General features: G+C 39.9%; 2 protein-coding genes and 1 non-coding gene across 6 annotated transcripts in view; 1 reads left to right on the forward strand and 2 right to left on the reverse strand.

The window, feature by feature from the left end:
- The window catches only part of WWP1 (WW domain containing E3 ubiquitin protein ligase 1), a 61690-nt gene extending 57933 nt beyond the window's left edge, over positions 1 to 3757 (forward strand). For all 4 annotated transcript variants that reach the window (XM_042869159.1, XM_042869162.1, XM_042869161.1 and 1 more), the window contains 3 exons: positions 508 to 604; positions 918 to 990; positions 1638 to 3757. In XM_042869159.1, coding sequence (XP_042725093.1) covers positions 508 to 604; positions 918 to 990; positions 1638 to 1737 — 270 coding nt within the window. In that variant the 3' untranslated portion in view covers positions 1738 to 3757. The remainder of the gene's footprint in view (positions 1 to 507; positions 605 to 917; positions 991 to 1637) is intronic.
- An 847-nt stretch (positions 3758 to 4604) lies between these two features.
- On the reverse strand, positions 4605 to 17454 carry RMDN1 (regulator of microtubule dynamics 1). Its single transcript, XM_042869165.1, has 10 exons — positions 17310 to 17454; positions 17013 to 17124; positions 15045 to 15132; positions 13989 to 14148; positions 13280 to 13369; positions 12588 to 12643; positions 10067 to 10154; positions 8358 to 8388; positions 5740 to 5873; positions 4605 to 4758 (listed from the first exon to the last, which is right to left on the reverse strand). Exons 1-10 carry the CDS (start codon positions 17430 to 17432, stop codon positions 4720 to 4722), a joined length of 921 nt encoding a protein of 306 aa, XP_042725099.1. The 5' UTR covers positions 17433 to 17454; the 3' UTR covers positions 4605 to 4719.
- TRNAE-CUC lies at positions 8168 to 8239 on the reverse strand. The gene has a single exon. It is a non-coding gene; the product is annotated as a tRNA-Glu (tRNA).
- Positions 17455 to 17469: the final 15 nt, after the last annotated feature.

A 17469-nucleotide genomic window follows, 5' to 3' on the forward strand; every position in this document is an offset into this window, starting at 1 on the left:
AAGCAAAACAACAGGCTCTCAGGAGCTATGAATTTCCCAAGAGGAAACTCCCAGCTAAGCATTTCCTGTCTTGTGATAAATCACAATTTTAGATAGGCTTTTGATAAAGTTCCTCTAAAGATGATACAAATCAATTACTTTTAGCTTATCTATGTGTTCAGTGCAATGGAAGATTCCAAGGATACAATTTCTCAGGAAAAAAAAACTGATTAAGCTCATTACTGAAAGATTCATGATCATTGTGTTTTAGTGCTTTAGAAAGAAATAAAAACTCCTCATACTTTGCTGATAGCTGTTGCCAGCTTTCATGTTGTAACAGTCAATAGTGCATATAATGTGAAATCACTGTCTTTTTTCCCCCACCCTCAATTTTACAGAAATGGAGACAGATGAGCTTTTCTCAAAGTTTCTTTTGAAATGGAATTGTGTGTTTTCAACAGTCTTGTAAGTTTTGTTCTCTCCAGCTTTGTCCAAGTTTTTTTACTAAATTTGAATCTCTGTACCTAGTTTGTAAAAGAGACAGACAACGAGGTTCGCATGCGACTTCTGCAGTTTGTCACTGGCACTTGTCGATTGCCTCTGGGTGGATTTGCTGAACTTATGGGTAAGTGAAGAATGACCCAAACTTTCAGACTGTAACTGTTCCATTTGCAAATGAACCAGGCTGCAAGTGGATGCCAGGAACTTCTTGTACATCAGCTTGGTTCTAGCAGGTCTTTTATGTGAGAAATCACATGGAATAACTTTATAAATGACTTGGAAATAAGCTTATTTCTATTAGCAGAGTATTCATATTCATGTAACAGGTAGCACCTGACAATTTTTGAGTGCTTTATCTGGATTGTTTTATGTCCAACAGATGTCCTGTGTGTTACCTCAAAGGAACAGATTACGGTTATTTTAATTTTATTTTCTAGGAAGTAATGGTCCTCAGAAATTCTGCATTGAAAAAGTTGGTAAGGAAACTTGGTTACCAAGAAGTCACACTTGGTAAGTTGTTACTTGTAAACTTTCTGTAAACTTTCGGGGTTTCTCTATTCTGGTCTTTTATCATTTATCAAATCAAAAGAAATGTAATTTGAATCATTTCTGTCTTCAGTTTTGATTGCTCTGACATGCCAGTACAGAGAACTTAATCTTATATTTTGCTACTGCAACCTTGTGACATTAATATTCATTGCACTTTTAAAACTGCTATCAGGAAGATAACTTTGGGAAGACACAGAATGAAACAGAATTGTGGCAGAGGCTTTTTGGAGCCAAGCTTAAGGAAAAGTTAAAACTTATTTCCAGGCACGTGTAGAAAGGATAAGGCTTTGGCCTTTTTGTGCTGCTGCTGGAATTTGGAGATGTATCAAATTAAATTTCTTGGCAAACATTTCCTCTTAGGAGTAAAGGTCTTAAGATCTGTTAAGATCTGTTTCTTAATCTGATGTGATACCAGCCTTTTGTTTCAAAATGCATTGATTTAAAACTTTGTTTTTTCTGTTCATAGAAATGTTAAGGAGGGGAAATAGCATTAACTGATACTTCATTTCTAATTGCTACACTTCTACTATAGAAGTCAAGTAGTGTTCTGTATGGCATTTAGATAAACTTAACAGGTTTTTTTTGTTGCTTTTTTTCCCCATGCTCAGTTTTAATCGTTTGGATTTGCCACCCTACAAAAGCTACGAACAACTGAAAGAGAAGCTGCTCTTTGCCATTGAAGAAACGGAGGGATTTGGTCAAGAGTAGAAGCAGCTTCTAGCCCAGAAGGAGACTTTGCATATTAAAAGGCTCAGCCAACTAAAATTGCACACTTAATTGTATATAAGCTTTTTGTTCTGTACAGTGATCTTTCTGGAACTCTAAAAGTAGAATTGTTCTCCGTTCTTCCACAAAGATATGCAAAACAGTTCAGCCTTTTCTACTTTTATTTATTGCCCTTCCAAAAGACCAGAAAAATCCCTCCTAAATGTTGAAAGCAGACAAGAGTCTTATTTAAAATATATATTAAAAATATAAATATATATACTAATAAGCTCTAGTTTTATAGAGCTTTAAGTGTATGAAAAGTTGCAGCCATTTAAAAGGGCCTGGATTTGCTTTATCTTGGCTTTGTTATTTAGAAAAATGTTTAAACTGCTCTGTGTTCTCTCTTAAGAAACATCTCCAAGTTTGTTTTATTGCATGGCTGTTCTAAAAGGTGTTAAAGGCTTAGGCCAAACGTATCCTAAATATGTAGAAAGATGCTGCTGGTATTTGAGACGACAGAATATGATGTTCTGTCAGTTTAATTTTTTAAAATACATTAATAGCTGATATATCTCTCTTTACTACACTGATGTAGCCAAGGTCATTAATAAAGCCTTTATTACTTGCACAAGAGTAATGTACAATAAGATGAATGTGATTTAATGTTGAAAAGAATTGGTGCCACTGTTCTGACTTGTTGTAGGAGCTGAACAGAATATTTTGATTCATTTGAGCAGCATTGAAATTTGTTTACATATTGCCTTGGGTTATTACCACGAGGATGTTAGGTAATCTTCAAAGAAAAAATAATAATAAAAGAGAAACTATTACACATTTTCTCCTTGGTCTGTTGTCTTACAGGTTTTTTATTTTTTTTCAACCTGTGATGTGTTTTTCACAGCTTCATAGTTATTAATGTGAACTGAGATATAAGGGTAGACGAAAGGTAATGTGAACTTCGCTGCTTTCTATGCTCATGTTCAGTTTCTGTTATTGGATCTAGTAAACCCAAATAAAATTAAATTGACATAAGCTTTGCACAGTTAAAACTATTTTGAAGTAGTAAATACTCATATTTCTCTTAAGTTGCTGTAGAAATTCAGATGTACCTGAATTATGTCCAGAACCTGTCATTCTTTTCTGTAGGCCAAGTTTGTCCTACGTGCATAGTAATCAGTGATTCAAAATTTATTGTTATTATTTTTTTGGTGTTGAGGGCATTTGCTGAACTGAAAAGATGTTTGAAAAAAGTTATGACACCTTATTCATGTGAATTCTGTTAAATGCTACTTTCTAGCAAACTGTGCTTCCTTATAAAATGTTTAAAACTACCATTTGTATTATGCTTTAATATTAACTGTAAATTCCATTACATTTAACTTATACAGAATTTTGTACACACATAACAATGATTTCTTAAAATAAGATTAAAGACATTTCTGTAACATATCATATTGCACTGTTAAAAGTGTACACGCAGAAAAAACAGCTATATCTGTTCTTGTATCTTTCCGATACAGCATCTGAATTCACTGAATTCTGCCAAACCTTTATTTTTCTACAGACTGGATTCTCTGGAGGCTTTGTATTCAAAATGGCACAGTTTACTGTGGAGCTGCTAAGCTGTATGTAGCTTTGATAACAGTGGTACTGCACCTGGCCCAACGAAAGCACTATCTTACATGAACTTTCACTAAGAGTTTCAACAACTAATATTTGAAAGATTTTCATACTACACCACATATCTTCTGCAAAGCCGTTTTCATAAATACATCGTTATCTCGAGTGTAATAGCACCAAAATTATGGCTTACAGGTTAGAAGTGGAGGAAGCTTGAAAGAAGTCAAAAGCAGGGCAACAGAAGTGAACCCTACAGTTCAGAGGACTAAAATGTCATACAGTTGAACCTTATGAATTTGCACTAATGAATGACTTGGTAACCCACTACCAACTGCTGAACTTTGTGAATCTGTGAGTAAGTTGTCAAAACAATAATAATAAAGAAGACAGCACATCACAAGAATGTAGTTTCTTTATTGATCTGCTAACTTTAGCTGTCTCATAACTGCAACCTTTTCCTAGGGGTAAGAGTTAGTGAGCAAGAAAGAAACAGCGACCACTCTGTAGCATTCTCTACATGGACATATGGACATAACTGGCTTCCAAGGACTGACTGCAGGTATGGTTCTTAAGAGGCAAAATCCCCAAACCTAATAATTCATATAATTGTGTGAGTATGAAATTAACCTGGGAGTGCCTGTAATCCTGCACTGCCATTGCTTTCCCACTTGTCTTGCTTTCAGTCAACCTATACTGGGAGGGGAGAGAGGTCCAAAGAGGAGCAAACAGCAAAGGCTTGGGCTCAGACAAGCAAACTGATACAATGCTGAAGGAGCTGCTTTCTAGTTCCTGGGTTGTGTGCCTTTCTACCTGCAGGGAGGTAAATAAGTAGGTTTTTCCTAAGCTCTCAGTGATCTTTACTGAGCAATCTACCATTTTCCTCTTTGTGCACATATTGCTTTCTGCAGCAGAAGCACAGAAGTAAGGTACTGGTGCAGTAAGGCTCACAGAACAGGTTTTACATACAGTATGCTTTTAAGTGTGAAAGAATGCTTATGAAGTTTCACAATACAGCAGAATGCTTTAGGAAAAAAAAAAAATCATAATTATCCTGTGGTTCTGTCTCTCTTCTCCTTAAAAGTTATATTAGTTACTCACAGCTGAAGTGTAAGAAATTGCAGTACCCCCTTCTCCTGTGTATTTATAGGTATAAACACATAAAGCCCTTTATTCTCCTCTAAATTAACAGAGAGACTGATGTAATAAAATAGGTCTTTCAGTAGATAGTTTAATTGAAACAAGAAATAGCAAGTTTAGACTATAATTTTATTAACAACTTCAAGAGAAAAAAAAATGGTATTTAGGTTCCTTTTCCTATGCTGCTTACTCTGAGATACTGAATTCCCAGTATCTTGTTTCTTGTTATATAGAATTAAGCAACTCCAAAGCTTCTTTCTGTACCTGAAATATAAAAATACACTCATAACAAAACAACACTTTGTGGTTACAGACTTTTCTAGCAAAGCTTATTATCATGCAAACACTCCAAAGCTTCACCACAGTTCTTCAGATTTGTTATTTTAAGACTAGTCAGTTACTTTCCCCTAGTTAAAGATGCTTAATGTTTTAAACATGGATGGGAATAGACCTCTTAAACCAGACCTCTCAGTATAATTGACTTATTAAACATATTGTTTAGTTGGGTTGAATGCAGTAGATGAACTCTTGATATGCTACTATTAGCCTAAAAGTACTGAGTTACCCTATTCCTGATGTAACCAACCAACCTAGAGTTTTGAAAACTGCAGACAGCAGCTAAGGGGATATGAAAGACTGTTTGCCAGACTCTGTGCCTGAGGATTCTGAGTAAAAATAGTAAAATTTGATGATCAGTGGTACTAAAGAATAAAAAGCTTCCGGCCCTCAGATAGCAAGCAGTGCAGGCACTGCAAGCCCAATACTGCAGGCAGTAGGAGGTGAAAAAAATTCATAATACCTACTTGGCCCTACCTCTGTCAAACACAGAAACAAGAATTCCAGCTTCTCAGTAGCAGATCAGTTTCCTTCTTAATGGACTACATTCTTTAGGTTCCTATGTTTGTGACACCAATGACAGTTGTGTTTTACACATTTACCAACAGAAGGGAGAGAGTGTCACCTCTGTTTAGCAGCTGTGCAGCATTTCAGAACTAGTTAACTCAGGTGCCTGCCTTAACCTCAGCAACAGCTAAGGATGGGTAGTTGTTCACACCAGAAAACCATTGCTGTTTTTTATTAACAGAATCTCCAACCATTGTATTCAGAGGCTTACAGGACAGGATTTTCTGGTGTCCGGGTGTGCGGCAGAAATATTGGTACTTAGCTAGAAGTTACTCTGAGGTAACTGCACTGTTTCCATGATGTGACAGAGGTTGGTTACCATTTCAGTTCTTAGCTTCCTACCTGTTTGTCTTCTTCTGTGTGTGCAGGATAATCCTTTGCTTTGCTTAACCACAGAAGAGCCATCTTTTTGTTGTTTAACTTCAGGTATGTCTTCCCAAGATAAAGCAAATTTTTACTGTAGAAATTTGGGTCAGCTGTACAGAGACAGGAGAGAAAAGCATTCCACGATAATGAGCAGCATACTATCAAAACCATGATACAGCATCACTCCTCTAATCCTCATTTCAGAAAAAGATTAACATTATTACAATAATAAAGTACACGTAGGTAGGTAAATGCCTTGCTGTAGAAAAAGTGTCGTTTGATAAAGGAGGCAGAGCCTGAGTGCAACTGTGCTGCCTGCTCCCATCCCCTCTTCCAGCTGGGGGACACACTGCAGTATGCACGAACTTCAATAGTAAGCTGTAGCTCTGCCCTTAGCACTATTAAGGTTATATACTCCAATACTTGTTAGGTTTTTTTAGTCATTGACTATTCCTCTGTCCTTAACATTTCAAATTCCAGCGGGCAAAAATCATAGCTGCACAAAATAATATAAAAATATATATGGGCTGCTCCAAAAGTAATGCCTCCTATTTATTTCCACAGAAACAACAACAGGGCACAATAACACTATTTGATAGAGCACTTTCCCAGACACAAAACACTATTTTTCAACACCATTATTTACCATTATTTAAGGCCACAAAGATGATTAGGGGCCTGGAGTTTCTCCCATGTGAGGAAAGACTGAGGGACCCAAGACTGCTCATCCTGGAGAAGACTGAGAGGGGATCTCATCTATGTTTACAAATATCTGAGGTGTGGGAGTCAAATGGATGGGACCAGGCTCTTTTCAGTAGCGCCTGCGATGGGACAAGGGACAACAGGCACAAAATGCAACACAAGAGGTTCCATACAAACATGTGAAACAACTTCTCTACTGTGAGGATGACAGAGCACAGGAACAGGCTGCCCAGAGAGGTTGTGGAGTCTCCTTCTCTGGAGATATTCAGGACCTGTCTGGGCACTCTTCCTGCGTAACCTACTGTAGGGGACCTGCTTTCGCAGGAAGGTTGGACTCCATGATCTCCAGAGGTCCCTTCCAACATCTACAATTCTATGATTAACTGTGCATTTTCTCCAGCAACGAACAAGACTGTGCATGCCATGTTTGTAAAAGTCTGCAACAGCAGAAGCGACCACTGTGCCACTGCAGAAATGCAACCACTGTGCTCACATCCACTGTTTGGTCTCCATAAATGTTCAGCAAGCATCAATGAATGTCAGCGGTGCCATTTTTTCCACATGGAGGCAGTCAGTGACACACTGTTGCATCCTACACACTTCCATGTCAGATACCACTTGGTCAGGCTGCCCCCCTACAGCCATCTGTCACACAGCAACAAAATGAAATGGAACATAGGTGGGAAGGTTCAACCTCTACTGCCATACCACCATCTGCCTTTGACATTGTAGGCCAATGTAATAAAATAGGAGCCACTACATTCAGAGCAGCCCTTCTATTTTTGTACACATATAACATCAAATACAGGTAAACATATGAAGGTGGTTTGGAGGCATGCTTTAAGGTGAAGTCTACCATTCCAGTCCACAGCTGCAGTAGCTGACACACAGGGAAAGACAGATAATAAATTTTTCTTTCAGGATTCACTGACACATCTATACAGAACATTTCCTTCCCTTATCTTTCAGCTTGTCAGTTTTGCTTGGGGCTTCTCTCTTGGGGAAAGAATAGTTACATACTTTCTTTTATGAGCACAGTTTTGCTGCCAGTTGGATAGGTACTCTGATCCCAGTGACAACTGAAATCATATAAAAGTGTTGTCTCTGTCATCCTATTGAGAATACAGGGGATTCTGGAACATTAAGAATGAACAAGAATGGTTGACATAGAAATTCCACTTTTGCTTGCCTCTTTACCCTGCAATAAAACATTCCAGTTGAATGCCTCAGGAAAAAGTATGAAGGACCCCCCAATGCACCCTGGACACCATGCATCCCAAAACCTGCTCAAGTACAAGCAACCCTGGAGCCCAGGTGGGCTTCTGAGAGTCTCCAAGGAAGACACCAGACCCACCAGCTTGTGCCCACACATTGTGCTAGCAGAGCCCAGCCTGGCTCTGTTGCGTCCTCTTGGCACTTCTTCAGGTATTTACAGTAGCGAGACTCACCCTCACCCCCCCCCCCTCCCCCTCCGCCTCCAAGCCTTTCCTTGTGCTCGAGTTCCTACGCCATCTCGGCGGCCCCCTGCTGGACTCTCTCCACTGCGTGGCCGTTTCTGACACTGAGGGGCGCCCAGCACTGCGCACGTTAAGCGCTGACTTAAGAACCACCGCCGTTCCTGGCCCTCGGGCTGACATCGCGCGCAGCCGGCCTCTGCCCGGAACACCGTTCTAGCGGCGGAGGCCGACTGAAAAAAAAAGCCTTCCCTGACCGGGAATCGAACCCGGGCCGCGGCGGTGAGAGCGCCGAATCCTAACCACTAGACCACCAGGGAGCGTGACAAGCGTCCCTGCAGTGACAGTATTGTGCTGCTACAGTTGCACACTCTTAAAGATACAATGTAACTTGCAACAAAAGTGAATATCGTATCTGCAAAAAACGACAAGAATTACCTTCCTCCGCCATGTGGAAGTAACGAAGGGCCTGCAAAAAATAAGGCTGTCTTTAATACCGGGCACACTGAGGTTACAGCAGTCAAACCAAATCATTGCACATGCTCAACACAGGTGAGGAAGAACATCTGTTTGTCCCATCCATCATCTCATTTGCAGGAATTCAGCATGACACTCATTTGGTGTACAGTCAGATTTAACCTCTTCTCAACAGCACTACTTATCCAGCTTTCCCCGCCACTGTCATTCTTGTTTAAGTACAGCACCTTCTACTTGTGCTTAAGAATTCTGATGCTCTATTTCCAGTCTTCAACTTGTCAAGATCATTTTTACTTCTACCTTCCAGTGCATCTACAATCCCTCCAAGCTAGCTGTCAAGTATAAACTTAATAACTGAAACAAGATCTTGTCATTAATATCGACAAACGCTTTGGGAAGAACCAATTCCTGCAAATCATCCAGTATCATCCTACCTGAAGAGAGTAAACCATTATGAAATGTGCACACGTTTTTCAGCTAGCTTTCCATCCCACTCCTCAGAACCTTCACTCCATTCTTATCTCCTTCTGATGCCACCAGCTGGAGAGAAAGTACTGCCACAGACCTTACATTGGCAATGTATCTACAAAGCAGTTTTTGTACTGAACTGTACCAGTCTTACCAGCATGGCTCACCCCACAGAATTTGGGACAAGATTTTATTTCTTCGGTGACTTTAACTGCTGCAGAACTCGAAGTTGGGATTGGCAAAGTTCTACAGAAATCCTGGCTGACACCGTATTCTTCTCAAGGTGATTTTCAGCAAAACTCAAAGGCTTGATATTCCATTACAAAGTTCTCTCTCTTTTTTTTTTTTTTTTTCCTCCAATCAGTTCTTCAATAACTTTCTGTTTTTCAAGCAGTCTTCTGCAATTACTTTCTAGCGACTCCTCACCCCACTCAACTGACAACAACAACAGACTGTGCAGCAGGGATTTTATTGTTCTAACAGAACACAAAGAGTACAGCAGCTACAGGAAGCTTTTCTGTGACCAGTCTAGTTTTCAAGCCGCTACATCTGTGCACACAAATAAGATGCATACTGTGTTAGACACCCCAGAACACAGACCTCTGCACAGTAAGATTCAGGGTGTCTGACAGCAGAAATTTTCACAGCAAAGACCACCAAAAATACTTCAACCTCTCTGAAAAACAGACGTTATGGTACCAGTGAATGAGAAAAACGTATTCATTAGTGGATAATAATAAATCAAGCTGTTGCTTTTTGCATTTAAAATAAAGGGAAGAACTCTAATACTCCTATCAGATAAATCCAAGGTATAACACGATTCTATAATCATCTGCACTAAACTAGCATAGAGCTATCTGCAGATCATCATAGTAAAGAGGTTCCATATAGCTTGCTACTCTCTGCTGCAGAAACCTCACAAAATCATTTTTCACTGTACTATGAGCCATAGTTGAAAAAATTCCAGTCTCACTGGATTTTTAAACATACCTCGCTCTCCTGTTTTGTTCTCACTTTACTAATGATAGCTGCAAACTCACAAGTCCATATTTACTCCATCAGAACAGTTTTGTTTAGAAAATAATTGGCATTGCTTGCTATTCTAAGAACTTCTAAGAGGCCAGTTCTGTCAAGGAAATCAGTAAAAATACATCAACAGCTTTGTGGGGTGAATAATAACACAAAACATTTTCCTACTGTACCTCTTCATACGTGGAAGTCGGAGGTGTTGCAAATAGCATTGCAGCTATCTTTCGTTGATACCATGGCAACTCAGCAAAGGAGTAACACCTGGAGCAGAAGGAAACATTTGTACATAACCTTCACATTACTCCTCTGTTTGGAATCAATGCTCATACATTGGATGTCATAACCAGCTGCTGCCAAGAGCCACAACAACCGCAGTCACAGCACAAGTTCTTACAACTGCCCAAACCAACTCCAAGAGTTTGAAATTGCTGCTAGATGTTTTGGTGCATCTTCTACTGGGAGTTCTGAGTACATGAAGCTGGAGACAGTTATTAGCCACCAGACAGCCTTTCAGCTTGTAGTATTTTAGCAATTAATGCATATTTCATATTGCTCTAAAATATTTGCAATAACGAGCGCAACTCACTCCAACATTGGCTACAAAAGCAGGCCTGCAGCCTGACAGACTGTGATTGATAAGAATGAAAATAATGAGAGGAACCAAACGGCTGTGTTCTAGGCTTGGCCATTCTGCCCTGTTTTCCTACCTACTGATTAACAAAGGTAATCAGTTACTTATTTCAGAAATGATGAAAGAATTAAATATTTAAGTATTCTGTGTACACAGAACATTCCAGATTCCACATTAAACAATGCTACTCTTGTATTAGTCTCACACAGTGATTGTAAGAATATTTATATTATTAGCGTGAAGCAGAGCATGTGGGAGGAGGTGAACAATTAATGAATGCAAATATGGAAGTGCCTGAGGGTCAGGAGAGGGCAGGACACTGAATACACCATCCCAGTTACATTTTGCCAATAGGTGTGCCTTATCAGAAACGTGAATAAGACAGGGTCACTCCAGGATACACTACAGAATATGGCTCAAAAATTGTCTGTTACTGAATTCCAGCTTCAGACGAAGCAGCGCTGGGACTCAGTAATGGATATAGTTAACAATACAATATGTGATTATTTCAGTGCCAAAAGCAATAGCAGACCCCATATTTCTCATCATCTTTTCTACAACATCTTAAGTGCTTTTCCAGAGCAGACCTTCTATCTCAAAACTGACATGGCAAAACTCATTTAGTTGGGAACATACATATCTGCCTAAACACTTGAGCTGCTGCAGTGGTTAGGTCGTGTGAGAATAAATAGTGCTGAAATATGGAAAAACTGAGATCTGTAAACTAACACAAAACTTCAGAGCTGTAGATTAGTTTCCACTGACATCCAACAGCCTAGAAAAGCTACAGAAATAAATTAACAGAATCCATAGCCACCTTTTATTTATGCTACAAATACTTAGGCTGTATTTATTGTTACAGAATCACAGAATGGCCAGGGTTGGAAGGGACCTCAAGGATCATGAATCTCCAACCCCCCTGCCACATGCAGGGCCACCAACCTCCACGTTTAATTCTAAACCAGGCTGCCCAGGGCCCCATCCAACCTGGCCTTGAACACCTCCAAGGACAGGGCATCCACAACCTCTCTGGGCAGCCTGTTCCAGCACCTCACCACTCTTTCTGTAAAGAATTTCCCCCTGATGTCTGACCTAAATCTCCCCTCCCTCAACTTCAAACCATTTCTCCTCGTCCTACACATATCAACCCTTTCAAAGAGTTGATTCCTCTCCTGTTTGTAGGCTCCCTTTAGGTACTGAAAGGCTGCAATGAGGTCACCCTGCAGCCTTCTTTTCTCCAGGCTGAACAAGCCCAGCTCCCTCAGCCTGCCCTTACAGGGGAGATGCTCCAGTCCCCTGACCATCCCAGTGGCCCTCCTCTGGACCCTCTCCAATAGCTCCCTGTCTTTTGTCCATCTATTGGTCTGAGCTTCCTTATAAAACACTTGACAGAGGTCAAAGGTACCACACCTAAATAACCAGAAACACTGTCTGGAGACTCCCACTAAAAAGTTAAAGATGCTGCACTCAACTGAACTGCTTCCACAGAAGTGTGGCCATTAGCAGAGAAAACTGTACTTCTAGACTTTTGCCTGCACTTTGCTGCACTGCAACAGTAACACTTAGCACAAATTTCACTAAGCAGTAAACACAGTTTCAAAGATTTTTGTTAATGCATATGCAGTCCTAAGCTGCATTTACTTAAATGTAACTTTTAAAATACAGTATTTTGAACATATACCATATTTGGTTGCTCTTCCCAAAACAGAGATTGTATTAAGTGTCAGCCATTAGTGAAATTCAATATTGATTCAGCGTTGAATTTTGCCTCCATTCATACTAGTCAGAACAAAATGAGCAGAGCTCACAACCTCTCACGTGCACTGTGGAGATGCACATACATCTGCAAGTAAGTTTCTGATCTTTTAATAGAGTATAACACGGAACTAAAATGAACAATTATTTTTCAACTTTCTGAACTGTGTGAGGGTTAACAGCCAGATGTTTTACAGGCATGACTAAGTCTTCCCATTCAACAGGTTTCCACTGAATTATTCCAGCACTTCTCTTTGCCGTATTCTGGCGTATTTTCTAGCATTTTTCTTTGTCACATGTTAACTTACCAAACGCCCATAAGATGAACTGATGTTGCATCTTTCGGATTCAGTTCAAAGGCTCTCTAGTGCAGGAGGAAAATAAAATTAATTATTTAAAAAAAAGTTTGACACATCTGGCTTAAAATACAACAACAACAAAAACCAGGCTGACTTGTTGCCCTACTATTAATTAAGCCACAATAACCCTTGTGTAGAATTTCAAAGATACCATGTTTGCTCTGTGAATCCACTCATCTCCAAAACCCTTAGACACTGACAGACTTCTGAGCAGTTATGTTTAGCAGGTCAGTCTCACATGAGACTCGACATACTGAGATTGTTGATCTTATTTCTTGTGGAACAAAATTAGTCAGCAGACCTTCATCGTTCTTCATCTTTTCCAGCCGTTCTCTTTCACTGGTACCTAATGCACAGTTACAGTGATGGCCACACAACCTTTTCTCAGTAGCACAGCTAGGATTAATATAGGCCTAAGAGATGTCAGCAGCACTTCAGTTGTCCCAACACTCTCTTCCACAGGGACTTGTTAATGCAGGAGCTAAGTTTATCCCTCATTGATTTGGAACCCTGAACCAGCACAATAACCTTCAAATCAAATTGACACCAGGAGAGTTCACATTTGCATCTTCACCAAAAGATAATTCCTAACTAGCACACAACCCATGAATTAGTCACATCAAGGCAGTCATTTAAATTACCTCAAAGTGCTCCTTGATAATAAAAGCATTTCCAATTTTAACCTTGATTCCTTCATAATCTCCAACATCACTGAGACAAATCGCATACCACTGTAATTCAAAGTACAAAATTAAAATATTTAATAAAGCACGATATCTACTAACATTAAAAACAAACAAACAAAAAAAACAGAAAAACAGGACAGATACCACCACCACCCAGCAAGTATTTGTTATGAACAGTTTTAGCAGTGCCAAGAAACCTGCTAGCCTGAATGGATAATGGAATCAACATCCTCCTCTTATCCAAGATGCTAACACCGTTGATCATACTTTGTTACCTACTTACCTGAGAGAAGCAGCCCAAAATAAAGCCAGACCTGAAGTCTCTCCAACAAAACTCTACAGAACTACTGGTACGCACATACAGCATGCTGGAAGGGTGGTGTGTGAAACATTTTTTAGGCTACGTCAGGGGAGACCAACTGTAAATGGTTTGATCCTGCACACATTGAACCAGCTTTCATTTCCTGTATCCTGTCTGGACTCTAATCTCAGAAACATATAAACAAAACTTAGAAGTGAGAATTATAGCGAGAATCACTCATTTTTTAACTGAAAAGTTCAATTACACACAAGCTTGCTGAAACAGAACGATGACATTACTTGAGGTTTCCACTGGCAGAAATCAAAGAGCAAGATTTCAGTTACGTTATTTTGTTTGGCTTACCTTGTGTGCTGCAGAATTTGCTTCATTCTTTTCTAGTGCCCTTTTTGCATACTCAAGGGAATCATATGCCAGTTGTCTTTTCTCTTCTGCAGAAGTAATGCTGAGCTGAGCTAAATCTCGTGACGCTCGTGCCAGCCGCCATAACAACTCTGCATCCTCACTAGTTATGAACAGAAACATCAACATTTGTAAGTAGTAATGGCAACAAAGCAAGCAAAGGTCTCGAATCAGTCTTTCAATATGTATCTCAAGAGGGTGATACAACAACAGCATTATCATCTGGCATTTGGGCTGCACGGAACTTAAAGGTAACAAACAGCAGATAGAAGCCTAACATTATACGTAGTTATATCCTCAGGCAGTGTAAGTAAGGAGCTTATTCATTCAGACTCAAATCCTAACAGGGGACAAATGAAAACTAAAAGAAGGAGCAGCTGGTCAGCAATGAACATGAAATGAAACAATGACTCCCAAAAGTTTTCAATACCTCAATTCTAGGTACTCTAGTCATTGCAGTTGTGTGTAGACACATTACGACTTTTTCCTAGTATATTTTAAAGCATTTTCTAAGTAACAAAACAAAGAAAAAATCTCCCTGCAAGAATGAAAAACTGTGGCTAACCCTCAGTTTCCACATATGCATTCAGCTAACAATCAGACAGAATCATTAAGGTTGGAAAAGACCTCTACCAACCATCCACCTACCACCAATATTGCCCCTAGCCATGCCCCTAAGTACCACATCCACACAGTTCTTAAACACCTCCTATGGCAGCCCATTTCAAAACCTCACCGCTCTAAGATATTTTCCCTAATAGCCAGACTGAACCTCCCCTAACACAACTTGAACTTCCTCTCATCTTATCACTAAGTCCTTTCTTCATTCACTTTTCTACCAGGATGGAAAAAAATCAAGAATGCTTTCCTACTTAAAAAGAAGTTGAAAGAAGGCTCTCCAGCATACCATAACAAGAATATTAGTTGGACTCTGGTACAGAAAAACACAGTAAAAAAAGAAGTCAAAGTAACATGAAGATATTCAGTGCAGTCAAGTACCTATTTTTATGCTGAACCAGCAACCGATAGAGCTTTTCAGTTTCTCCGCTCCCATACAGGTAGTCTGCTTGCTCTATAACTTCTGCCACTTAAGAACAGATGAAAAACGTGGAAACAGAAGAACAAATTACACGTAATTAGAATATTAAGGCATAAACAAAACATTTTAGAGCAAGACAATTTAACTGAAACACAAAGAACAAGTTATGATTTTTTTAGGCCTCGTACACAACTGCATGGCAGACTCAGATAAGCTGCTTACAGTGAACAACTAGGCGGAGATACAGTGCCAAATATATGGAATTAAGAAATGGCTTTCAGTAACACAGAGAGCTTAGGGTGCTTAATGGATTTAACACTTTATAGCGTTCTTCTTAACACATCAGACAGCAGAAGCAATTTCTTTGTGAAAAAGGCAGGAAAGTTTAAAAAAAAAAAAAAAAAAAAAAAGCATGAAAAATATGACCAGAAAAGCAAATGCAGTAGTGAGTGCTGAAACACCTTCATTAGTAAATGCAGAGTTTAAATCTAATCACTTTAAATGTGTATATATATATATACACACACACACAATTTTATTCTTGGTTTTCATATGGTTCCACAGTCTTGCTAAAGACAACTGCAGGCTGAGTAGGATTCATTCTTTTACTCAGCAAACCAAAACGAAAAGCTGCTCAGAGATCTTCCAGAGGAAATCCTTAAGGATTTTGAAAAAAATCAGAGCTGCCTTTTTAGTGCATCTATTTATGCCCTCAGCATCCACTGTACTTATGACATTTAAATACATTTTTCTACAAAACATTTTAGAACTGGCAACAGAGACATGAGATCACTATTTCCACAACAAGCTGAATATAATAATGGAACCACAGAATCATTTGAGTTGGAAGGGACCATGAAAGGTCATCTAATCCAACTGCCTGCAATGAGTCCAACTTCCCTGCAGCAAAGTGATGCAGTAAGATAAATATGTAAATGAATTAATGTAATAATCTGATATATATATATGTATATAGTACATGAAATAACATTTCATAGACAATACATAATGCAGGATTCTAACATGAGAACAAAGGGAATTAGGAAAGGAAAAAAAACAACACAAATGGAAGCAGGTTGATCATTCTTTTGAAGCATGTAGCCATATAGGAAAAAGAAAAAAAAAACAACCAACAAATTCTATGCTTATTGTTCTGCCAACAGTAAAACATGAAAAAAAAAATGATATTTTCAAGTCCAAAGCTCTGCCTATTTTCTTAGGATATTTAGGTACGCTTATCTCTGGTATTAGTCCTTGGTTTGTGATCAAACATCGAAGTGAAAACATAAGATCAAGTCCTCCTTCAGAAATTTCTCTCGTGTAAGCATTCTGTTTTTTTCAAGTTATGTGCTGAACATGACAGCTGTGATATGGCTGTTGTGTTTTCCAGCAGTGTGGTTTTAATTATGGAATAAATAAATAAATAAATAAATACATAAATAAAAGATTACTAAATGACACAACTCCACTTTCAACTGAAAAAGCTCCTAAAACAGAACTCACTCTAGATGAGAGCGCTCCGGGTAACATTTTAACTCTGCTCTCCCTAAATGTTGACTCCCAACTGTTTTAGTCCACATGGACATTGGACCACGTGCCACAGAGCACATCTTCCTAACTTTGTGGGTTATCTTTGCTTCCTGAGGTGCTCTTGAACACCGTTACCGTAATGACTGAAGGCTGAGAATTCAGACTTTTCAACAAAGTGCTTGCTAGGTGTTTTAGACTTTACCTAAGTCATCAGGCTTTTATTTCTTTGCGTGTCTACCAGGCATTCCCTTTTACTCTTATTTACACAGTATCTCTTCCTTGTTTCTCATAGGAAGAACAACAACGTCTCCCCTCTCAGCAGTGTAGTGCATAACCCACGTGAGAGCACTAACAAAAACCAGAGGCAAACTAACAGCATTGCCTTCCTCGCGCGTTACCTTTGAAGCTGGCATGAACCACAGCAGAGCCGGAGACCAGCCTGAGAGCCTCACAGAACACGAAGGACCCCGTGGCGAGAGTGACCCCCCTCCTAAGGCTTTTTTTAAGCACCTGCCGGGGATCACAAGGCGAACATTAATAAACACCGTAACTCCGAATTAAGTCTTTTCTTTTGCTATGGTTTCAAAGGAGCACGAAGACCCCAACTTCCAGAGACACAACCCTTTGCACCGCCTCCCGCCGCTGCGGAAAGCCCAGCACAGCGGGCCCGCACAGCCGCCGCCGCCGCCCGGTACCTCGCTCCCGCCGAGCCCCCGCCAGCCCCGCGCCGCCTCCCTCAGGAGCGGCCCAAGGAGCGGCACCAGGCGGGCGGGGCGGAGGCGAAGGGGCTGCGCCAGCGCCGCCACGACAGAGGCCATCGCCTGGAGCCGTCCGCCAGGGGAGGAGAAGATGCCA

Source organism: Lagopus leucura, unplaced genomic scaffold, assembly GCF_019238085.1.
Source record: "Lagopus leucura isolate 7727_CA_CO unplaced genomic scaffold, USGS_WTPT01 Super-Scaffold_100002, whole genome shotgun sequence".
NCBI classification, from domain to species: Eukaryota; Metazoa; Chordata; class Aves; order Galliformes; family Phasianidae; genus Lagopus; species Lagopus leucura.